The sequence below is a fragment of the Blennius ocellaris genome, assembly GCF_963422515.1.
Source record: "Blennius ocellaris genome assembly, chromosome: 11".
Taxonomy (NCBI): domain Eukaryota; kingdom Metazoa; phylum Chordata; class Actinopteri; order Blenniiformes; family Blenniidae; genus Blennius; species Blennius ocellaris.
In genome coordinates this window covers 2459098-2484315 of record NC_137660.1, presented here as the reverse complement: position 1 = coordinate 2484315, position 25218 = coordinate 2459098, and the positions used below count along the sequence as shown (strand labels likewise).

The 25218-nt window shown below is 43.2% G+C and overlaps 1 protein-coding gene across 1 annotated transcript; it reads right to left on the bottom strand.

The window, feature by feature from the left end:
- Nucleotides 1-751: 751 nt before the first annotated feature.
- On the bottom strand, nt 752-24840 carry LOC308136725 (peroxisomal succinyl-coenzyme A thioesterase-like). Its single transcript, XM_080505191.1, has 11 exons — nt 24811-24840; nt 23306-23507; nt 23125-23224; nt 22829-23019; nt 22573-22742; nt 16835-16954; nt 16558-16640; nt 16226-16316; nt 15879-15959; nt 3102-3243; nt 752-3012 (listed from the first exon to the last, which is right to left on the bottom strand). Exons 2-11 carry the CDS (start codon nt 23499-23501, stop codon nt 2876-2878), a joined length of 1311 nt encoding a protein of 436 aa, XP_080361317.1. The 5' UTR covers nt 23502-23507; nt 24811-24840; the 3' UTR covers nt 752-2875.
- Between the last annotated feature and the right edge of the window lie 378 nt (nt 24841-25218).

The following is a 25218-nucleotide window of genomic DNA, read 5'->3' as shown; positions in this document are numbered from 1 at the left end:
TGAGAATGAACATAGAGAAACAGACATGTCAGAATGAAAAAATGAGAGAAGACGGATAGGAAAGGTAGAGGAAAGGACTCCCTAAAATTTCCAGCTGTTTAAAATCGAAAAATAATGAAAATAATTCAATAATGTTTATTTTGCATCACTTAAGCAGTTCGTCCAGCCAATATGTCCAATGTCCAAGAGCACTGATGCTGACAGTGAAAAGCTGAATATGTGAAGAAGAAGAAGTGCATTTAATAGTGATGCTAATTTGGACACTATATATCCAGAAGTTGTAAGGATTCAATAATCAGAACAACATCCAGGTAATAACTGGAAACTAGTACAAGTGAGGATTCTCACCACACACAAGATGAGCCAGACTGGTGGAAGTTTTCAATTCCTGCAACAATCTGAAAACAAGCTTGTTAGGCAAGTTGTACTTTATGTGAATTCAGCAGTCAACTTAGATGTACAGTTACAGGAAAGCAGTTGAAAACAGAGACTCTGTATTGTTGTTGACCACTGAGTGGAAGCTCCCGGCTGGGGAGAGCTGGGTTTGGTGCTCAGGGACGCACGTTTGATGAAATGACTTGTGGTAAAGTAGATAAACAAACCACACGTTCCTAATAATCCTGTAACCTCCAGGAATTTGGGAAACTGCAGTAGCACCAATTAATTTAGAGCCGGTCGACACAGCCTGTGGACATGAACTGAAACTTTGAGTTTCTCTCAAAGAACCAAAAACACTTGAGGTTGTCAGCATCCTTTTTATTGATCATTCATACAAAATCTATCGCTTTAATTCTAAAACAACAGTTTGTGGTACATTCATGTGTCAGAGGCATTGTTCAGTTTCACTGGAATTACTTTAGCAAACACAAGGAGCTCGTGCTCTATCAAACAATCTGCACTGACAAAAACTTTGGGTGCTTCCAAACCAGTGAGTGCAGATTCAGTTGTAAAGGCCCAGCTCCAAGAGTTGGACTGCAGCCTCTCTGAGACGCCCCGATAGGTCTGCCTGGATACGGCCGGGGCAAAAGCACCTGAACGCTTCACTGGAGACCAATAAGAAGTGATTGTCATTGTGTCGCTGGACTCATTTATTGGGAATTTCCATTTATTGGTGTTACTTCGGGGTGTTGGACAGATCTCTGTCTCCTTGGGCTTTTTGTCAGGAGTTTGGATGAATTTACTGATGGCCAAATGAAGCATCATGAAACGTTCTTTATTTTCTGACTCCCACCAGATGGCGCTCTTGGTTTTTATGACTGCGACTGTAAGACCGGTAATGAAGTGTGCTTTCGAATATGTGTTGAGCAGACAACGCCATCTCATGGCTTCAGAAAATGAAGACTGAAGCTTTGTTTGGACGTCACGAGAGAAATTTCTCCACCTGATAGGTAACAGCTATGAAAGCCACTCTGCAGCTCCCCCCGCAGGACCCTGACCAACATTACTCATTCTGAAACCAATCCATCACCTGCACTTACGACTAAAGCCTGCCATTTCCTTCATCGCCGTTATCAGATTCTGTTTGCCAAATTCCTCGAAGGGAGACACAGTTGATGTTGCCACAATAAATACATTAAAACTGAAAATACAAAAGGAACTAAAAGTGCATAAAATCTGATATTATTGTTACTTGTATCCACAAAATATCAAATTTCTTCAGCAATTTTGTAATTCTCTTTCAAGAAGCACATTTTAGACTTGACAAAGTTAAAGTCACACACATATGTCTACTTCAGGAGTCCTTGTTGCTGTGCATGAGGTAGCTCTGGTGAAGGATATTTAAGGATATCCAAGCCTATGTGAGTTTTGTGGTGCTGCTGTAAGAAACGTGTCTCTAGAGGTCGATGCTACATTGCAAATATGACATGGAGTGCAGAAGAGTCCCCCCTTACTGAAATACATAAGACAAGCACAACGTTGGTGCTGTTTCACTTGGCAAATTATAACATTTCTTCAAACTTTAGAACTATATAATGCAGTGTGGAGTCTTTCATAATGAAGTTGTAAATCAAAAATGTGGTCATTTCTTTTGAACATTCAGGTAGTTGAATTTAATTTATTTTAGCACATTGTGCTGTTTCTGCTATCTGGGCACGGCCTCACTGGAAGCTAATTATCCCTGGGGGGGGGGGGGGGGGGGGTTATATGAAATGCCCTACCAATCTGTCATTGTTCTCACTTAGTCCATGTATAGACTGGATTGATGAAATCTGATGTCCCTGATAATGTGTGAGAGGGTGAAGAGCTGATCTGTTGTCCTCCAGCCAGGGTGGAATCTGCATTGTTCCTCCCATATCTGAGGTTCCAGTATCAGTTGGAGTTTCTATCGTGCCCCAGCACAGACTGTACCAGGGTATACCCCACGAGTTGGTAAATACTGTTTGGTGGAAATTGGGACCACTGCCCTCGTTTGTCAATGCGAAAGAACTGCATCCACGAGCCACGTGATATAGTAGAGGTGTGTTCAAGATAATCAAGCCTCAAGTAGCTCCAGGTGTATCTCATCCCCTCCTGGGGCCTTGCCTGACCTCCAGGGCCTTGTGAGGATCCTCACATCCTATTTCTGTGAGACAATGCCACCACCACCTATAAAGGTCAGGGAATCTTTAAGAAACATTTACATTTTTGTGGAGGATTGCATGATATCGGTTCAGAGTGCAGTGGCTTTATGAGCTGGTCCAGCAGATAAACATCTATTGCATGATTAAATTTAGGCTTATCAGCTATTTGCCACGAAGAACAAGCCACAGGATTCATGATTTGTAGACGATAACGCAAAAGATGTTCAACTACATTATTTTTGTTATCCGAGATTGAGGAACAAGCTTTTACAGAATTATCAGCAAACTTCCGTCAAGCCGTTAACTTTCGGCCGTTAAAGGTTGGAGAAAGGCATTATACCACGTCTACTTCCACCATACAGAATCTCCTTTAGAAAGACCAGCATCTTCTTCCAGGAGTCCTCTTGAGCTCGGGAATGAGCCACCGGTTCTCCACCCCACAGGGCCATCACTTCACACAGTGGAAACAGAGTTAGGTTTTAATCAAGCTCACCAGCCTTTCCACAGCTCATCAGCCAGAGATGATCAAAGAGGACCTACTTGTCTCATTTGTGCCGACTGGTTTGAATTTGCTGGATCGAACATGTGGTGAGTACGGGGGTTCAATCAGGTGGCCTGCGTCAGGGTACGACAGGACGGTCAGCAGATGGCTGTTCCCCGCTCGCTCCATCATCTCCTTCACCTGGAAGACAGGAAATCAATCCATCAAGCTGGACTGGAAAAACATTTTCTTAAAACACTGCCTTTGATCCAAATTGTTTGAAAGTGACTCTTCAAAGAGGTTGGGACAAGGGAACATTCTCCACTGCCTTGCATGATCAAAATCATTGGAATCAAACTTATTTGTGGAATATTTGTTTCTGGTTGACTTTCCTATAGCCGACCATGCCAACATTCGTTATTAGTTTTGTTGGCATTATTGGCGTGAACATGGCCGCACGCACTGACGCAGAGGGTTGGTGCTCCCAGTGGGTTTTAGCTTTTCCGATGGTTCTCCTGGCGACTGTCGGGTCACTTCCCAACAAACTGGGTGAGCTCAGACTGATGAGATCCCAGCACACCACCAGAGTGCTGCGCGCTGATTTTTACAGAACCATGGCTGAACTGCAAACCTCCAGATGTGGAGGCACGCCTGACAGCTGGTTTTTTTAATCAAATCTTTTGTTCACTGTATTTATGTGTGAAATAAACAAATTAAATATCAGATATGTCAAAATCTTGTAATAATCCACACCCACGTCACTTCATCAGTACCATCAACAAGGTGATAATATTGGCAGTCAGTGAAAGTAGAAGGGGAGAGAGAGAGAGAGACGTAGAGATTAAAATTAAGTTTGATTTTTATTCAACTTTGTTTTATTTACTTTATATATCTCTAGTTAACTTTGTAAGAGGTGCTGCTGACCCTGGGAACTCCCTGAACCGTTTGTTTTTGTTGGACCTTGAAACAGAGATAAGTGGAAGAGAAAATAACAGGATGAAATCAAAGACCAGGGCCACCCTGCCCACCACCTCTCTGGCAGGAGATTGACGGAATTCTTCATGGCGATTCAGACCCACGAAATGCCACTAAACTTTCCCCCCACAGGTGTCAAACTGCTAAACAGACTTAACCCTAACCCTTTAATTAGAGCAGAAGAAGTCGACTTCTCTGACACCAGCAGGTGATCCTGCGACTGGCGACAAGAGATGCTAGTGGGTAAAACCAAGATGCTGGTGTTGTGGGCGCCGTGATACGAGTTCTGGACACTGCAATCTTGAAATGTAGGGAACTGGAAGTAAAATATTCTGATTTATATGCCTTTGTTACTTTTCGAAGCACCAGACTGGTTAGCTTGCAACAGCTGATCCCTAGTTTTTTGTTTGTTTGTTTGTGAGGCTTTGTTCATGTCTGCTAAGTTGTGCTGATAGAGGCTGTAGATCAAATGGAGGCTTTGCAGAGTCTGAGGTGTGTCTGGGCTTGATGATTGTGAGGTGATCTATATATTTATTTCTATGATTAAATGGAGGTTCAGGATTTTCTCCTGTCAGCTACTAATGATCATTAGTAGAGGATCATTAAATGATCAGATCTCAATGAGACATGCACATCGTTAGATAAGGTCAGAGTCACTCAGGCTGATCTGAATAGTCATTTATTTGCTGTTAAAACAGCCCATTTCTTTGTGAAGAAAGTATTCAGTGCAGCTGATGAACATATTCAGAAACACAATGTTTTACTAGCATTCAGAGTCACAACACACACACACACACACACCTCTGCTCCGGCTCCAATGTTGAGAGCGCGGTGTCTAATGCCCGTCTCTTTCAGTGTCTCCTACTCCCTGTCCAGGTGAGCTGAAGACCTCCCACCTCACTGTCTGATTGGCTCTGAGCTACAGCTCTACAACAATACTGGCTCATGTGAGAGTATAGAGCTATGAACATAGATATGTAGAACAAAAGGCATAGAGTGCAACTAAATGAGCACAAAATGACACTTGAGTGGAAAAACACATTTCAAAACATACATATTTTACTCAGGGCTACACTTACAAATCGGTAGTGTCTCAACATGATGTACCGCTCCCAGGAGTGGAGCGATGGTCTGCACAGTTTCAATGGCCATCTAACCCTTACCCTGCATTTTTGTCTGTACCCGAGACCGAATCTCCAGGTGTGTGTAAACAATGCTTCTGTGAAATGATAAAGTGCTGTCATTGTTCAGAAAATTGTCGCGAGGCCCAAGAAATAATACGTCTGTCCTGTTTGTCCATACGGCAGTTTCTTTGGCGTGTGCTCGTTACGACCCCAAAGAGGGAGGGAATAGAGACAAAAGGCACAAGTTTTACACAATTTTGTTTATTTTCTTTGATTTGTTTTCATGACACGAGGGTACATGAGCAGCGTCCACAATAAGGCCTTGTCCACCTGTCCAAAAAGTCAACAAAGAAACAGGGACAGTTTAACTGAAAGAAGGGCGTGACTGCCCTTGAATGGCCCAGCCCTGTACAGGGCCGCCGAACCAGTACGACACCGGGCTAAGAACAAAATAGAAACCCAGACGAGACCCGGAGAGAACATAAAAGGCGAAAACAGGACGGCCGGTACAGCCATGCCAAACCACTCGAACCTGGGCCAGGAAGTCCAGTCCACTGCAACAGAACACAGTCATACGATTCTTCTTTTAACCATAGAATCACATGACTGATTCTAGGGTGATCAGTTGTCTGGCAACTTTGGATGAAACAAAGTTTGTCAGCATGGGCAGAGTTCTCCATGGACACTGCCATTGCGAAGCAACACAAGACAAATACTCTGTATTCACTGTGGCTTCTGTCCTCCTGGTGTGGTCATGGACCGCCACAGAAAAGGAGTATTTAGTTTTGAGGGTATGTCACCCTTACAGTTCTAGCTATAGGGTTAGGGTTAGCTAGCTATAGCTAAGTGATTTGTTGTTACAGTCTCAGTACTGCAGTACATTTATTTTCCGTGTGTGAAGTTCTCTGCTGTGGGAGTTCTTTGGCAGCACGTTTCAGTTAAGTGTGTGTCTACCGTATTTTCTGCCCTATAAGGCACACCGGGTTATAAGGCGCACCTACATTGATTGACATAATTTACAACTTCATTCATATATAAGGCGCACCGCCCTATAAGGCGCATGGAATAGACCAGTGGTCGGCAACATTTATAGCTCAAAGCCATTAGGTATCATTTTCCACTGATTCTAACACCCAGAGAGGTGCACACACTTTATTTTGATAGTCCTACCTGCAGCCTATGCCAGGAGGACACTACACACAAAACCTTCTTCACTACTGGTTGACAACTTACAACTACCGGTAATAATAATAATAATAATAAACTAAACTACATGAACTAAGCAACAAAAACACAACACAACACAATTATTACCGACACCACAAACCAAATATAACCCCCAATAATTGCATTTAAAACACCACAAACAGCTGCAATGAATTATGGGAGTTTCTATCGGCTGCACTGAGGAGCTCAGGATGTCCCATCATGCCTTGCAGCGACAAATTCATGTTTTGTGTTGTTGGAGGTTATTGTGGGTTGTTGTTGGGCTTGGTGTTGTGTTGATTGTGTTTATGTGTTTTTGTTCCCCAGTTTAGGGAGTCATTATTTCATCTAGTTTATTTTGGTTTGTTAGAATGTTGGTGTGCAACCATGAGTGATGAAGGTGTTGTGTGGAGTGTCGTCCGCTCTGAAGATCCGGTTGTTAAGTTAGAGTTGTCAAAATAAAAGCTTCTGGTTGTTCAGCTGTCAAATAGCAGTCTTGAGTAGAACAATCGTCCATATATAAGGCGCGCTGGCACCTTTTGAGAAAATTTGAGGTATTTAGGTGCCTTATAGGGTGGAAAATACGGTAATTGTCTGCTCTCCTGGACGGAGTCTCCAGCTGACCACGCCTCCAGCCCCCCCCCCCCCCCCCCCCTCCACTGTTGCTCAGTGTTCCCTGCTTGCTGGTCGGCCGGCCCCCTCGTTCTCATGATCGCTGCAGCGGCCTCGTCTCAACCCATTAAAAGCTGCCCAGAGTCCAGAGCAAAGGCATCTGTGATTGAACCTGAGCGGTCTGCATCGCTCGTGTGGGTTTTCACCCGTTTCCTTGTCTTGTGGTATTTAGAGTAGAGTAGAGAGCTTTATTCCTCCCCAGGGGGAAACACAAAGTTACAACAGCTCAAGGTCAAAGGTGCAGAACTTATCAAATTAAAATATGTAAACATATGTAAATATCTAAACAAGAGCAAAAAAAATAGAATATGTAAAAGTAAAAAGTAAAAATAAAACAATCCAGTAAAAAGACAAATCCTCTCAAAATAGAGTAAATTGCCAGGATTGCTCTCCACACAGTGTATAAAGGTAAAGAGCTGTACTCAGTGCAGGTGTAACGCTACATGTAGGACATTTACAGTGAATTGTTAAATATCCTAACAGATGTGGGATGTGTGGGAATCTTTGGGCTTTAACTTGGTCATTCAAAGTTTTGTTTTAATTGTTTTATGGTTTGCCCACAGCCATTCCCTGAAATGTTGATCCTTTCAAGGATATTTACCGCCTGTGAGCACGTTTCTTTTCTGAGCTGCTTTTTGACAAAAGTCATTTGGTGTCATTATTTGACTATTTTGTGTATGAATAAACAGCAGCTTGCATTATTCAGTTTACGTTCTTTGGTTGGTTTTACGTTGCGTCCCTTACCCCAAGACATACAATGGGTTGTAACATTTGTAAAAAACAAATTGGGTCGTTGTCCAATAAGTGATTTACAATAGCATTATTAGTCCAGATGTAGTGTTAATTGTGTCGTTTATGACAATTTTAGTGAGTGAACTGTAACAACCAAGTGACGACTTCATTGGAGAGCACTGAGGCATTCTGGGAATCTGTTCATCTGCACACGATCAGCTGAGGAGTTTTTGAAAGTGAGTATTCATTTTTAATATATAGTAGAGATTTGTTTGCGTTTTGTGCTCTTATTTTGAATAAACTTTTTAATGCATGTGTTCCTTTCATGAAGCCCCCTCATATGTTAAACCAACATATGAGAGCTGAGCACGTTGGATTGGAAGGGACTGCTCTTAACACAGTTTCAAAAAAAGCGATTGAAGTGCTGCCCTGGTAAAGCCCAGCTTGCAGACTTGGCTGATGAAACCAAGGGTCCCATCACTAATCGAGATTTAGTTGATCATCATCAACATGATCCAATAGAGTTGCACTATTTGTTGTTGTATATAAAATGAATTTGTGAAACATATATTCTCCTCCAAGTATCCATTGTCTAAAAGCTGTGTGTCGCATGCAACCTGGACATTTCCGGATCCCGTCTGGACCTTGTTAACCGGCTGCGAGGGGAGATGATGAGGACAGGGTTTTTCAATCCATTTGCTTCTTGTAAATAGTCTCCGCAGAACTTCTTGGGGGTCCTTCATATTTCCCTGAGAAGGATCCAACTTGTGCCAAAGCTTGATCCGACTAGAAACAACCAGGCTGCAGAGCAGCTTTTTGCATTTTTCAGAAAAAAACACTATTCTCTGAGCAACATGAGCCTTCCGCACATATTTTCTTAATGCGCAACATGACACCCACCTCTGCACCAGACACCAACCAGGACTCCTCAGAACCAGAACTGATCCTCTTGCTGCACGCTCCCCTCGAGGCAGCCGTTTCCCTGAAACAACTTCAGGCAGCTTCTGCACAAGACCCTGTTCTCACCCAGCTCTGCACTTTCATCCGTAACGGCTGGCCTGCCAGGGTTCCTGAGGATCTAGCACCCTTTCACCGGGTCAGAACCGACCTCTCCTGCTGGAATGACGTCTGCGTGGCGAGAGGGCTGTGCACGGTGGTCCCAAGCACATCAAAACTGCCCTCTACCACCCTCAGGCCAACGGAGGTGTGGAAAGGTTCAATCAGACCCTGAAGAATGGGCTCAGAGCTCACATGGCCTGTCATCCTCCACATCACTGCAGAGCACCTTACTGCACTACAGAGCCACACCCCACACTACCACCGGCAGCTCTCCAGCCCTACTGATGCTAGGGCGGGAACTACAACTTCCTTTGGACTGCCTACGCCCTCCGGTGAGAGACACTCCAGTAGCAGCGCCCTCACCAGGCGACCGAGTGGCACAACAACAACGTACCATGAAGCAGCGGTTTGACAGGAAACACCGTGTGAAACCACCTGCCCTCACTGTATCGGACTGGGTCCGAGTCCGGCGTCCCACTCCTTCTCACCAGCTGCTCTCTTTCTGGTATTGGACTGGGTCTGAGTCCGGCGTCCCACTCGTTCTCACCAGCTGCTCTCGTTCTGGTCTGCACCAACGCAGATCACAGCACAACTGGGGCCAGCCACCTTCGTGTGACCGATGGTTCACGCTGGCACGTCAGTCGCCTCCGACGGGTGAGGCAACCTTCTGTGTCGGCCCAGCAAGCTGCGGCTGATCATCACACCAATGGGGTCTGGGAGCCTCCAGACATACGGGTGGAGACTCCGGCGAGACAACCCCCTCAACCACATGTGCAGGCTGAACCCCTGCAGAACAGGCCCCGCCCACTTCGGGCCCGCCAGAGGCCCTCGTACCTCAATGACTACGTTACTGCCTTTTGAGACATTATCACAGTGTATAGCCTGTCACGTGGCAGAATGACCCACAGGGCTATACTAGTAAATCGGCAGTCTACCCGGTTTACTTAGTTAAGCTGGCCGTTCGGGCCTGAATGTTATTTTTGTATATTTGGGGTCTTGGTTTGCGGCCATTGTTCTGATGTTTAAATGGGGGGGGAGTAAATGTTACATACCACTGTGATCTGTGTTTATGTGTGTGTGTCACAACAGTGTGACGTATAACTGTCATTGTTGTTTGAAGGTAAAAGCCTGCGCTCCTGAGGAATGCTGGGTAATGTGGTTCTGCAATAAAGCCACTGTTCTAAGGCACACAGTCACGGTCCTCCTAATTCAAACATAATACACAGACCTGTTAGTTCTTCTTTAAGAAGCCCTCTTGTTCTCCACTCATTACCTGTATTAACTGCACCTGTTTGAACTGGTTACCTGTATAAAAGACACCTGTCCACACTCTAACCTGTCCACAATGGCCGAGACCAGAGAGCTGTGCAAGGACATCAGGGATAAACTTGTAGACCTGCACAAGGTCCTGGAGTGGCCTAGCCAGTCTCCAGACCTGAATCCAATAGAAAATCTTTGGAGAGAGCTGAAAGTCCGTGTTGCCCAGCGACGGCCCTGAAACCTGAACGCTCTGGAGAACATCTGTATGGAGGAGTGGCCTGAAACCTGAACGCTCTGGAGAACATCTGTATGGAGGAGTGGCCAGAATCCCTGCTGCAGTGCAAACCTGGTGAAGAACTACAGAAAACGTCTGATCTCTGGAATTGCAAACAAAGGTTTCTGTACCAAATATTGAGTTCTGTTTGTCTGATGTATCAAGTACTTATGTCACGCAATACAATGGAAATTAATTATTTAAAAATCATCCACTGTGATTTTCTGCATTTTTGTTTTACATTCTGTCCCTCACAGTTGAAGAGTACCTTTTACCAAATTCCAGACCTCTACATGCTTTGTCAGTGGGAAAACCTCAAAATTCAGCAGTGTATCAAATACTTGTTCTCCCCACTGTATATTGTGTCCCACTGCACTGAAGGGGACCGGAACTGGTCCGACTACAGTGGCAGCATCTCCTCCCCGGCACACACAGACCGATATGGACTTCCCAGATGCAGGGATGTCTTAGTCTGGACTGTGTTTATAAAATGAAGTAAAGGTTGCTTTTCAGTTCTTTCTCATCTTTAGAAGGCAGATCAGAACAAGATCCACCACAATGCTCAAGTGAAGGAATCTGCTGAGGGCTTCACTGTGCGAGCGCCACAAACTTGGATTCTGTGGAAGCTCAATGCTCTTCCTGGTTGTTTTCCTTGCATGCTGGTCAAGAACAAGCTCAGCTCAAGTATGCTTTGGGCACAAACAGACCAGGCAATGAGTTCATTGTGAAGACGTCAAAAACTTGCCCGACACGATCCGACTTCCTGACCCCGGGCCTTTTGCAAGACATGGAGGCCACTGAGTTTATTAAGCAACATATTTAAAATAAGACCGCATGCATGTTGTTTTCCAACTCTCCACAAAATGTGTTTGTTATTTTTAGATTGGAAATGCTTGCCTTGAGTTAATAGAGAAGATTGCGCTTTCTAAGGTACCGTGTGCACTTCTTGAGCCAATTGTAAACCTGTATGATCATCTGAATTTTAAGATTAAACTTTATTCATCCCACATGGGGAAATAGTAGCAAAAGACTTGACGGTAACACCATTATGTCTGTTGGGATGCATTTGCTCCACATCAAAAAAAATTAAATGGGGGTTCAGGGCAAGAATATCTACATAGTGGATATGTATAGCCACTGTCTGGACTCTTTACTCACAAAGCGAGTCAGGACTTACAGGCGAGCAGTACAAACCACTCCAGGTCACCCATCCACAATGAAAAGAGCGTTCCTATGACCTGTGCACATTATTTGGTGACGTTTGCGTGTGTGGGGCGCACATTCCTGAGGCTTCTACCTTTTTATGGACTGCTGGATCACTGACTCATTTGTGTTTTTCTCTTGTCGCCATCACAACTTACAGGAATATTACTGTCGGACACCTGGACTGTGAAAACGGGCCAGGATTCGAAGGTACTCGTATTTCACTTGGGAAGAAGGTTACTGTATGTGGCAAAAGAATTGTTTTAATTTTTGCTTTTCGCTATTCAGGATCACCAAGGCAAACCTTTGGACGGGATTGTGGGGTGTTCATGCTGATGGCAGGTCACAACTTTGTCGTTTCTTTAAATGAATTTGAAATGTCTGTTTTTGTTACAGTCCACTTTATACATCTTCTTGGATGCACAGTTTGACTATACAGTAGCAAGTGTATTTCTCCACTTAATTTGGATATTAAAGCTTGCATTGTGGGTTTTGCAGAAGGTTGCTAACCAATTAATAATCATTTCAGACGTGACACGTCAGTTTTACGGAAGTGGTGGAGCCTGTTACTCCTGGAGAACTGGGCCTTGAACAGGTGTGCTTCTACATGCATGCTTTGAGTGTTCTTGCCCTATCAGAATCCAATAGAATGATTAAAACAGTTTCTGAAAACGTCTCGGGGTCTCGTCTTTAGTTTCCCTCCTTCTTTCACTCTTTATTGAACAATTGTACTTAGGACACCATGCAATTTTGTAGTTTTACTCAGATGTCCGTCTAATCACTAAAATGGGATATTAACCAAAATAAAAACATTGGAAATGAGTAAAGAAAATCTTTTACTTTGCAATGTCCATTTAGTTTTTTCATGTAATATCTTTTCAGTTCTGGGAAGGGATTTGCTCATTGGACAAATGAATGCAAAAAGCTTCTCGAGGGGCAACATTCTCCGGTCTTCAGGCTGAAGAGAAAGCTGGACCACCACACTGCGGTCAGTTAACACACAAATGAGATTTTAGAAACGCAAGTACTATGAACAGAACGCTTGACATGATATATTCTTTAAATACAGAAGACTATTATGATTATGGTTTTTGTTACGTGTATGTCAGATAGACGTGGATATAATGGTTGGAACCGACTTGTTCAGAGAACCACGGCAAAGAAGGCTGCAAGCAGCCAACATGAGTGCGTGGCTGACGTCATGCAGTTCTGCAACTTCCAGAAGTCCAGGAAGGAGGTGGGTTGAAAAGCCGTTTGTTAAACACTGAAATTAAAAGTAACAAAAGGACCTTCAGCCTCGTCACTCAGGTACCAGCATGGAGCCGGACAACAACACGTACCATCATCACCCATCCACCTGCATAAACAATGATATGAAGCTCACACCTGATCCGTCTGGTTCTTTAGCCTCTGAAATGAAGTGAAACCATGTGAGAGTATTGCTTAGTCTCCAGCCATTGGTTCATAATGTGTGTGTGTAGAATGTAGATCACTATAAGATTCTTCTTGTCTCTTTTTCATCCATTCATATTCGGGTATTTTTTCTTTAATTTTAAGACAAACTATTTATTTTAAAACATGTTTTGCAGGACTTTATATCCAGATGTCGACATTGTGGAATGGGAGGAATACACACTTTGCAGAGGCTGACTGCATAACGATTGTGTTGGAAAATCCACAAAGATTTTCCCACTGCGTCATTCAGCTGTGGACGCATCTCCCAAAAAGGAGCACAGCGTACTACGATAGTTGGTTCAGTAGTTCAATAGATGTATGTGGTATAGCAAAAATGACCGAAACTGTCCTGACTACTTTCCAGAGAGTCGATCAAGGTGAGTGACACAAACGAGTGATTCTATTCTCAGAGCTTCGTGATGATCTCATGGAGTCCAGGGTCCGTTCAAACAGAATGAACCTCTGGAAGACGTCTGCATCACCTGCAGCTGCTATTCAGTGACCAGCAGGTCATAAAAAAATCTCTTCAATCAAGTTTGAGTGTTTTTACATGACATAAGCTTGATTTGTTTACATTTATTTCCTCTGTATTGCAACAGATCTCCAAACTACTGAAAGAGATGGAGGAGGTCACAGGAATCACCAAGAGGGACCAGAGACTCATCAGTTATGTTTTTGACGTTATGCTTCCAGAAGTAAGACGATCAATCGACTGGGGGATGCTAAAGAAGTAGAGTGGCCAATAGTGTGTCTTTTGAAACCATCTACATGCAGCTTGTCAGTGTTTTTCAGATCATCATCAACATCCTGATGGGCTCAGGTCACACAAGGCTGGAGGCCCAGGTCCTCATAGCCAGTGGAGAACGTTCTAGCTCTCTCACTGGAGAACCAACCTAACGTTCTAACTCTCTCACTGGAGAACCAGCCTACATGATGAACAAGAGTCTGAATGCACCCTGTGACGGTGTGCCGCTCATTACCGTCTTATCTATTGGAATCTTTACCTTTACGTTTGCATAATGTCTCTAAAATCAAGACTATATTAACAGAGTGATGCTGAAAACGTAACCCCTGCATTTACTTTGAGAGTAGACTATTGTAACTCCCTATTATCAGGGTGAAACAATAACCATTTAAAAAGTCTTCAATTAATTCAAAATGCTGCAGCAACAGTCCTGACAAGGACCAGCATAAGAGATCACATCACTCCAATACTAACCTCTCTTCATTGGCTCCCTGTTCAATCTAGAATAGAATTTAATTTAATGTAATCCGTCTTACTCAGAGAGAGTTACATAACTTTGTCAATCATGTACACAACAAGTGTATACACAGAATAAACTTGTTACATGGCTCAGCAACAATTTGGGATATAAAATGACCAGTGCAGTGATGTTAAATGTAATGCAGTATTTAGAATAGAGGAGAGTGGGGTTAGGTGTAGACGTTTGTAGATATTGCATCTGAGCCTGGAAATCAGTCAGAGGCTGATTTAGAATGCATCAAATTCTTCAATTTTCAAATCCTCCTCCCAAACATTTGTCATCATTTAGAGGAATCAGATCCTTTATCTCATTGAAGAGTAATTCAGCATTTTGTTTAGAATAAGAAGATACATACAGGTATCTGAAGAAATTCAAGATGTCCTTCGCTACACTTTTTGGTTCTAACTAAGCATTCTTCCCCATTCATCATGAATGAATTCTTTTTTTTTGGGCTGTGTTTTTATAAATTGAATATAATGAGGGTTTTTCCTCCGTCTTCAATGCACTTGGCTCTGGACCTTATAAATGCTCTTTGAGCTTGATTCAGATAACATCTACCTGGATGTGCCTTCCAGTGTACCTGTGCTTCCAACAACTAAACGTGACCCATGAAGCCATGACGTAACTGAAGCCACGGACTTCATTTTGCCTATATTTTGATAGCACACTGACGGGGTTTCAGTTTTGAGAGTAGTATGGCGCTGACGAGGTGCAATTATGGCGCCGACCACAAATAAGTAAGTCGGTGCCTGCAAGCGGCCATCTTGAGATCGCACTGGCGGGGTTCGGTCACACTGCAGATCATGTTCTGCCACAGGAGAGCCAGGGAAAGAGAGAAAAGAGGAGAAATTCATATTTTACCAGTATTTCCTCCAGGTTTAGCAGTTTGGTGGCTCCTGGTCAGCCAACATGGCAACCTGCTGTTTTGCTTCTGTGGTCATTAAATTCAGCTTTACAAAGTAAAGTATGACTTTACTTTCTCAATCAGCCGTCAGGGAACTTTTTAAAATGAAACTTTGTGCCTTAATATTATTCAACTCTGTATTGTGCTGCTCTGTAGTTGCAGTGCTGCGCCCAGAGACACTGCTCCAGGAAGGGATTCAAAAAAACTTTAAAAATGGAAGAAAACAAAGCTGCGTTAATTAGGTTGAAACAATTTAAAGACTTAAATATTTCAAATCAATTAAATGAACGTGTTATTTTTTGACAGCACTAAAAAAAAAAAGAACAAATTGAAAGAATTCTTGGGAGAAAAAAATAAAACAAAAACAACTCCGAGTAGGATCGTACCAGGACGTACTAACTGACCAGAAAGGGTCCCGGCAGTGGCTGCATGAGGAAAGCAGTCAGACGAGATTCTGGACAGTTTGATCTTTTCCATGCAAATATTGTTCCAAATTAAATTTTCCCTCTGTTGAAGCAAATTGCCATCTATCAGTCAAATTCTGTGTTTGCAGTGTGGATGTGCAGCTTTATGCTTTCTAGTATCTTAATCAAGTCTTCAGTCCTCCTCCTCTTCAGCTCCACCTTTTTTTCCCCCGCACTTGTTTATCAGTTCAGTAAATTCCATGTCAGCTTGTCCTCGATGTTGGTGTTTCTCACAACACTCACGTCGTGTGCAGACTCCTGGGCGGCCATGTTCTGATCGTCCTCACCAACTATCAGCATCACAGGACACTGCAGTCGTCCAACCTGAGACACAAAACACAGCAGCTCTCTCACCAGCTACATTTACAACATTGATGCTGGGGCTGAACCATTTCAGGAAAAGCTTTTAACAACTTTATGTGGCCCTCAACAAAACGTGTACTGTTAGAATACCACTGCCCTACTTGTTGCAGCTTTATAGCCTTTGTCCTCTGAACTCTTCCCTCCGGTTGGATTGCACAGGCCCTTGTGTAAGTTGCTGATTGTGAAGTGCATGCTTGTGTTTGGGTCAGCGGGAGGGTAATACTCACATCCACCTTCTTTAAAGGGTCATTGCTTATGGGCAAGTACATGTCTCGCATGATTATGTGGTTCTCCTCAGTGCGGATGTTAACGACTTTCCTGGTTGGACAACACAACGGGGATAATCACACGCTTGTCACTTCTGTTGAGAGAAGTATGGCGCAGATGCTCTGCAGTGTGCCATTACACAACGTCAATGAACAAAGACAAGAAAAAGTGTATGAACCCTTTAAAATCTCCACATTTTTGACTGGTTTGAATGAATCTGAATATCAGCCTCGAATGAAAACAGGAGGGTCAAAAGAAGAACATGCGCTTCAAAGATCAAACTTCTACTTACTCGTTATGGGAGATCAGGATCTCATCCATGTCTTGGTCAACTGGCTGCATGTGACTCCCACTGATACAAACTGCACATCTGAGCTGGAGAAACACTTTAACAGCAGGTGACACAACAAGCCTGCTCACAATCCGTTTCATTACATTCTTACAATGAATTAAGTCAAAAACTAGGAGCGTAGAGCACAGAGATGATCATGGTGCCAACACTGACAGGAAACATTTGGTTTTCTGTGATGAGGGCTCACACCAGGACAGTAGGTTTGCTCTGTAGTTACCTTCATAACCTCGGAGTAAACTGCCATTCTGAAGGTCACACTGGTGCCAAAGGAAAGTCCCAACATGGCGATCCTGCTCCCGAGGATCTGAGGATGCTCCTGCAGGTACTTGTAGGCAGTCTGCAGTCAGAAAACAAGAACTTAATCAAGTCTTCTTGTCAGGCCACATAGAATGTTATTCAAACAAGCAAGCTGCTGGTCTGAGAGACTTTTGACCCTGAACTGTTCAGCAGAAGTTTATCAGTAACATACTTTAACCGAGCAGTTACTAATTGTGGACATTCCTTCGACCTCTGCTTTTCCAACCAACCTTTGTATTTCTGATGTTCCATAACTACAATTTAGAAGAATTTTTTTTGCCATTTTAGCCAATTTTCAAAATTGTATCAAGACATTTTATTTGTTTGTGCTGTTCTTTGTTTTTACCATGTCAACAGTTCAGATGAGCAATATTATACGATTAAGAGCCTGTAAGCAGTTTTTGCACATGCAGAACTTTGCAGAGCAGAACAGGCCCCAGACATCTGCCAAACCCCCAGTCTTATATCATTATTAAACCTCACTGCCTGCAATGCCCTGGTTTCCCCAATAGATGGTGCACTCCAGACACAGCGACCGTTGAGACCAGTGCCCGCATTCACTAAAGCCCCGTTTCCACCGCACACCAAGTGCGGGGATAGAACAGTATGGTCCATTACGGTTCACGTTTCCACCGCAGGAATTTGTGATTTTCCGGAAACAACCGCTCCAAAGGCGATCGCTTGTCCGCTCCCCCTCCGTCGGGGTACCAGGACCATGGAACGGGTCGGAGTTTGAAGAGCCGTCTGCTCATTGGCCAGTGATTTACTACACCCTCAATATTTTAATATGTTGGCTGGATGAATCCTCTGTCAGTGTGGTCAGCTTTGCACAGAGAGCGGATGCGAGGCAGGGGGAACCCGGGGCTCGGGACTTTGTATGGCGTCGCACTGGTAAAATACATTAAAAATAGGAAACCGTTTTACAAAAACTGATGAGAGCAATGAAGTCGGTGACGCGAAGTTCATGAGTGAAAGTCAGCCTATAACTCAGACGAGATAACATGGGACTTAAAACAAAACAGTAGGTTTCTAAAGCTGCTCCAGAAATAAGTAGTGTGTCAATGATCGATTCAAAAAGACAGGAAGCTGAATACAAACTTGGTTTGGGACTATTTTAGTGTTAACCATAGTGGAAATACACTCCATTTATTTGAAATTTAAACTTAAAAATGAATAAATAAATACAAATTGCTAAATTACTGAATAAAATAATTGGATGAAATAAATGAATCAACAAGGGAATTCTTGACAATATTTTGTGTGTGACAATATGATATATCAATCAGCTGTTGTATGAAAACAACCATGCAGCCTGAAGAGGGCACGTGAGTGATTCATCTATTGCATGGGTCAATAGAGAAAGGGAAAAAAGAAAAGAAAAGGGGGAACACTGCTCTGATCCACAGCTCCGGTCTCCACTCTGCTTCTACCAGACCTTGCTGGTGGAGGAATGAGAGGCGGTGGAGGACTGGACTACAAACATGGAAACTTCAGACGTAGTGACGACACGTCGTGGCGCCACGTGAAATACACTTCAGCGTGCCAAGGTCATACCATGAGAACACACACACACACACACACACACACACACACACACACACACACACACACACACACACACACACACACACACACACACACACACACACACACACACACACACACACACACACACACACACACACACACACACACACACACACACACACACACACACACACGTGAGCCGGAGCATAAACTTGAGAATTTGAGGACCAAATTAAAATTCGATGTGTGCAATGAAATTTAAGACCTTTTACAGAGGTCCAGAAATTAAATGCTTTACAAAATCAACAATAGATTAGCGACTTCTAAACTAAACTAAACATTTAGATGAAGCTTGGAAACAGCCAGCTTACAAAAAACAAAAACCTCAAATAAGAAACTAAAAAATAAGAAACTAATAAGGTTCTCAATAATTTTTTAGATAATAGATTGTTACCTTTGCAGAAACAAAGCTAGTTTATGATGTGCTGCTATAACGGGACATGGAGGATCTCATCTCTCAACAAGAGGGAAGACACATCATAAACGGATTTCTAATCACTTGAAAACATTTACTCAAAACATAAATGATTTCATGACTTTGGTGCTGATTCAAAAACATGGAGCTATGGAGGCCTGAGATAGAAGGTGAAAGACAGAGACCCTGGAACCTTTCAGGATAACTGGATTGTGACTCCTGGGGGTGAGTGTTGACTAAACCAGGACCGTTGACTGGAGGAACAGACCTGAAAGAGCAGTTCAATACAGGCTAAAAGAAACGGTCGACAGTGTTCAAACCCCAGCCTCCAGCTCAATGCTCAGATCAAACAGACATTACTCTAAAATATTGTTTTTAACTGATGTAGATTTGATCCAACAAGTAAAACAAATTAAAGAAATATGGTTAATATAAACTGATTAAAATAAATTAGAGTTATCACTTTCAAATCAGCAGGTTTAATTAAAAGAACTAACAGAAACAGGTTTTAGTTAATACTTAGTAAACAGGAGTAGAAGTCTCAGAAAGAGATCCTCTGGGTCTCGTAACAATTTATATCAAAGACCTGAACTAAAAGTCCAATAATAAACCATCAGATGCAACTCAACCACACCACCACCAGGGCAATACTTAAAACCAAATTTAGTGATTTAGCTGAACTTTCTACAGGGAAAGAAAAGTGTGTGAACAAAGTTCTCTCATTCTTCCAGGTTTTCTACCCAACAGCTTAGGAGCACTCTTCAGGCTTAGGATGCTTTGTGAATTACTTTAATCTTATTAAAGAAAAATTTCAAAAAAAAAAGTCTCACATTTCTCTTTAGCGTGACGTCACGACGAGCTACTTTTAGCTTTAAGATGCTTTGTGAATACGGTCAAGGAACATAGAGCAACTTTTTTCTATCTTCTTCTCTCCAACAACCAATCAGCTCTCAGCAGACTGCCTCATCCAGAGCAACAGGTCGACCACACCGCCTCACTCATAACATTTGTCGTCAACTCCTTGCTAACAGTTGCTCTTAGAAGCTTCCCGAGTCACCTTTATGCCAAGAATCTTTTAGGCTAAGCTAGGAGCTCCTGAGACGCTGTGTGAACACGGGCACTGGCGTTTCTCCAACTTCAACCCTGAAATCCTTCTGCACTAACGAGAAAAGATTGTTCACTGAAGTCCGAACAAAAGCGACATGTCTGACATGCCAAGAAGTGGTTGTGGTTCATAAAGAATATGAGCCGTCACTTTAGCATGAGGAAAGCTAACTAGCTATCAACAGGTGGCTACAGCTAATTTACAGGAGAACTGCAAAGTTCTATTCCGGCACTGAAACTAGCCAAGGCTTGTAAACCTTTCTACTAAGGAAAGGTTTGAGAAGGAATGAATGGTGGACACAGCAGATGTATTATCTAAGAAAAGCAAAGGCAAGTTACTACAGTAGTAGTTGTATTCTCCAGCACTGAATGAAAGAAACAACTTCAAACAATATGTGTATCTGGAAGTATTAATGGCAATTTTGAGTAACAGTTTTTGACCATGCAGTCCCTGAAAGGCTAAATTCATGCGAATGGAAGCTGAAAAAGGAGACGAGTACATTTTTGGAATTAATGTGAAATCAGATTAACTTGTTGAGCAGCAACAAGAATGAGCTTTTCTAGGTTCTGCTTTCTGTGAACATATTTTCAAACATGAATGAGCAGAAAGTGAAGCTATAGGGGAATAATTGGTTTGTGCATAACATGTATACAAAAGGGATTCATTCTCCAGGCCAAATTTCAAATATACAAGTTACCAGTGGCCACTAGAGGGCGCCAGCCAGTAACATGCTGTGAGCATCAACGTCAACAACAACAGTCACATATTGTGATGAGTGAAAGGCAGTATTATCAAATGAAGCTGTACGTTTCCCTTCATACCAACTGCATCCTATTTTGACATAACCAGGAACACCCTGGCAGGATGACATGACAAACCCCTCTTCACTCCTGGTTGACAACTTACAAATATTAAACGAAACATGATCAACTCCACAAACTAAGCAACAGAAACACAACAGAATCATTACCAACATTAACAGCCTAATATAACTCCAAATAAAGACATTTAAACACCGCCAACCCAACTCCCATAATGCATTGCTGCGACTAGCTCTGTGCCGCTATAATATGTTTTGTTCGTCCAACAACATCAAGATGGTGAAACACCATTAAAGAAACTGAATTACTCAATAGCAGTCTCCAGACTCCCCCTCAACACTGCAGCGCCGGCCGTCCTACATGTTTATCCACCAACTAGCTCGAGAGCGTAGCCGCACCGTATCAATTCACTGTGACCTTACCTATAGCCTAGCACGGTTATGCCCAAAAGCAGCATACTGATCTGCCTTTTTATGCAAAAGATTTTCATATTGGGGAACTGACTGCATATGAGCAAACACACCCACACACTGAATATGAAGGCAGAGCAGCAGTGTGCCTTCAGGAGAGGGTGTGGCCTTCAGGAGAGGGTGTGGCCTTCAGGGAGAGGGTGTGGCCTTCAGGGAGAGGGTGTGGCCTTCAGGAGAGGGTGTGGCCTTCAGGAGAGGGTGTGGCCTTCAGGAGAGGGTGTGGCCTTCAGGAGAGGGTGTGGCCTTCAGGGAGAGGGTGTGGCCTTCACAGTAAGACAGTGCAGGAGTGACTGACTTGTTCAGCCTCTTTGTTTCTAAATGAATTTATGCCAACAAACCAACGATGGGCCCTGAACTGTATTCACTTCATTTTCTACAGATAATCTTCAATAAAAGAGACGATTTCTTGATTTCTCTCTTTCTAGTCTGCGTGTGTGTGTGTGTGTGTGTGTGTGTGTGTGTGTGTGTGTGTGTGTACAAGCAGCCAGGGGCGCTGAGGAAAGCCGTCCTGAGGAGGCGGGGCTTAGTAGCAACCTCACCAATGGCTGATTAACACCAGAGTGACGGACATGAAATGAAGCTAATCAGCCTCATTTCATGTCCGAGACTTTTAAATTTCCCCGTGACTCTGTCACTTCTCTTCTAATTTACTGTGAAAGGAGACATTTGTCTGAAAAGCTGCAGGTCAGCTTCAACTTTCAACATCAGTTAGTTTAAAATCCACACAAACAGAAATGTGTTTAGAATTTATGGAATGTGTCCAGATTTGTTCAAGTTTATAAATGTCTAGATATGATCATATGTATTAATGACTGAACCTTAGAGATTAAAAAAAGCTGTTTATTTTGCACTTCTTTTTTTGAGGTTTATTGCAAAGAATTCTAAAATGTTTTGAAAGATGGATTGATGGACTAATGAAGCATCTGCTTGCATTTGTTTACAGGTATTTTAATAAAAGAGTCTTAATAAATGCTCTCTGTTAATTCGCAGTTTAAAAGAACTATAATGTTTCATCACTGAGGGCCTTTATTGTAAGATTGTTGTAATGTGGTTTATAAATAAACTGTATTGAAATGACGTTAATATTGGTGGAAATCAAATAGTAATAAAGAGCCAACTGAAGAAATTTATCAGCAGCTGCCACTATAACATTTGCAAATTAGCCATACAATCAGAGGCCACTGAAAAGGCAAGTCACCAGAGGTCAACTCTGATTCAGAAAAAAAAAAGAACCTTGGAAACACAAATGACCAGATTTACCTCAATGTACTGGAAGTTCACCATTTTTCCCGTTTTCTTGATGATTTTTGCTGTGAGGTAGTCCAGAGCCAGAGCAGCTATACCGTGTGAGGCCAGCAGCGCTGCACGATACTCCACCAACTGCCCCCCACCCCCCCAAAGGTCCAGAACAGCAGGAAAAGGTCCAGGTCCTACACACAAGCCAACATATCACTGATGTACATGATAAGAAGAGAAAGTGATATTTGATGAGGTCTTGACTTTCTTCTGGTCGTACCTGTGGGCAGGAAGAGGGTCGCAGTGAGTCCACCCTCTGTGACCGGGATCCTGTGGACCCCAGGGGCCATGTACCAGCGCTCCACCACCACACTGGCAAGAGGTACCTGATCTGCAAAGCCCTCTTTCCTGTGGCCCTGGTACACCGACACTGTGACCACCATGGGCAGTTCCACGTTCTTCTTCCGCATCCTGAGCCGTGAGCAGACAGTCACTGATACGTGATTCAGCCCTGGTTAATGTCACCTGCACACATTCAGCCTGGGGGGGGGGGGGGGGGGGGGGGGGGGGGTCTACCTGAGTCCAGGTTTGCTGCCTGGAACTGGTCTGAGGCTCCACAGTAAACCCATGGGTTCAATCCCACAATAGGTCCCACCCAGGCTGCAGTCCTTGGACACTGAAGTGGACAGGAACAAGGTTTAGACAACATTTTCTACTCGACTTCCCTTCATTAAAGGCCACGTGGAGAAAGTTGTACCGTTCACATTGCCGGCGGCATCAGACATGTAGTGAGCGAACGCATCCCAACTGTGACCGTCGTCACACTGGTGCAAGGAGTGAAGGGTCAGCTGGGAACAAGGGCTTGTATTCTGGACCAGGATGACAAACTGCTCGTCCACGAGTCCCCTGGACGGATTCACCAACAACTGGACACAACAATGCTTCTCGTCCATCCTGAACTGAACAGACCAAACAAATCAGCAGCAAACAGTTAAATGTGGACAAACACTTTGACTACTGCTGTCTAGAACGTCAGATTTACCAACTCACACACAAAATGAACATAGTTGAATTGTACTTCAGTTTTCTGAACATGCAGCCTGAAAATCCATGAATGGATTTGTTTCATACCACTTGGATTAATAATCTCTTGTCAACTCAGACATAAATTGTGACAAGTCGAATTTCTTTCGCAGATTGAAGGTCTTGATCATTCGAATGATTGATCAGGAGGAAAACGTTTTCCCTAAATGACTGCTGGAAATCAGTAGTTAAAGTAACATTATTACTTTTTTTTATTTCAAAAATGAAGAAATAATGGACCATCCAGCCGAGCCTGAACTTTTCCCAAGGACAGATATCTTGAACTGGAATTAGATCAGGTCAGAATTAGGAGCGAGGCTGGAAGGAGAAAGTCCCCTTTAGTTAGAAAATCCCAGATATCTGCAATGTCATTTCTTGTCAAAACTCTGTCTGAAGAAATCTGTAATTCCATGTTGACGTGTCAGAATACAAGTTGGAGATATCTACAATTTGATTCTGACTAGACGTAATTCCAGTTGAAGATATCTGTAATGTCATTCTGACACGTTAAAACGGAATTAAAGATATCTACAATTGACAGGAGGTGAAGATATCTTGATTTGAAATTGTGACTAGTCACAATGGAATTGTAGATATCAGGATGTCACATTGCGGATATTCGCAATTGAATTCATGATCTCTGTAATCACGTGCCCCAAACAAATGAATGGGGAAAGTGACGTCATTCCTGCATGTCGGAATGCCGTTGTTGATATCTGAAATGTTCATTTAGACTAGCAGGAATTGAATTACGGATATCTGCATTACATCTCCAGACGGGCTATGAAGTGTTAAAAGGGTTTGCCATAGATTCCATTATTTTATAGAGAGGATGTTTACTTTCCTCAAATCACACATTGGGGACAGGAGAGTTGTAGGAACTCCAAACATCCATTTGCAGTCTTTGTGCTTATGACAAAACCTCAGGAGCTGGAATGTGTCCCGTCAATCACGTGTGCCCAAGTTCACTGTTGTGCAATAGTTTGGTTGTGGCTGTTTGACAATAATCTACTGCACAAGCTCACCGTTCAACCTTTGGCTGGAGTTTCCACCGAGAAACAGAAGAACTCTGATTTCACTCAACAATCCCTTGTTAAGTTTACATAAACGTGTGTTTACACACACCTGACGACTCACTGCTACACACAAACACACAACATGTATGGAGGACGTACTTACTTCCTGTGCCCACAGCCTCTCCTCTTCTGCTCCGTCTAGTGTAAACTTGTCTCTGCTGCACAGGATTTCAACTCTCAGTCTCCACGCACACACTGAGTGTGTTCCCAGCTGACGCTCCACCCACTCACTCGCTGACCTCACGGTTGCCAGATTTATCCCGAACACAAGAAAAATCCCCCAATGCCATCAAAATCGGCCGAAATCACAAGTGGTTTAAAGCAGCGGTGTCCAAACAGGGTCCTGGAGGGTTTAGTCTCTCCCTGCTTTTGCACCTGGCTCTAATGAGGATGACGTCATCACCAAGGATGTGAAAAAGCCCAATGAGGAGCCCTTCATTGAAATCAGGTGTGTTGTAACAGGGAGGAGTTGAGGTGGGCAACCCAGGTCCTGGAGGGCCGCAGCCCTGCA

Bases quoted from the DNA above. Each gene is read 5' to 3' on its own strand.
- LOC308136725 (XM_080505191.1), bottom strand. From the start codon at position 23,501: ATGGACGAGAAGCATTGTTGTGTCCAGTTGTTGGTGAATCCGTCCAGG. The intron at 23,225-23,305 runs GTACAACTTTCT...TGTCCACTTCAG, and splicing joins TGCCGCCGGCAATGTGAACG to TGTCCAAGGACTGCAGCCTG. The intron at 16,641-16,834 runs GTAACTACAGAG...GTGTTTCTCCAG, and splicing joins TTTACTCCGAGGTTATGAAG to CTCAGATGTGCAGTTTGTAT.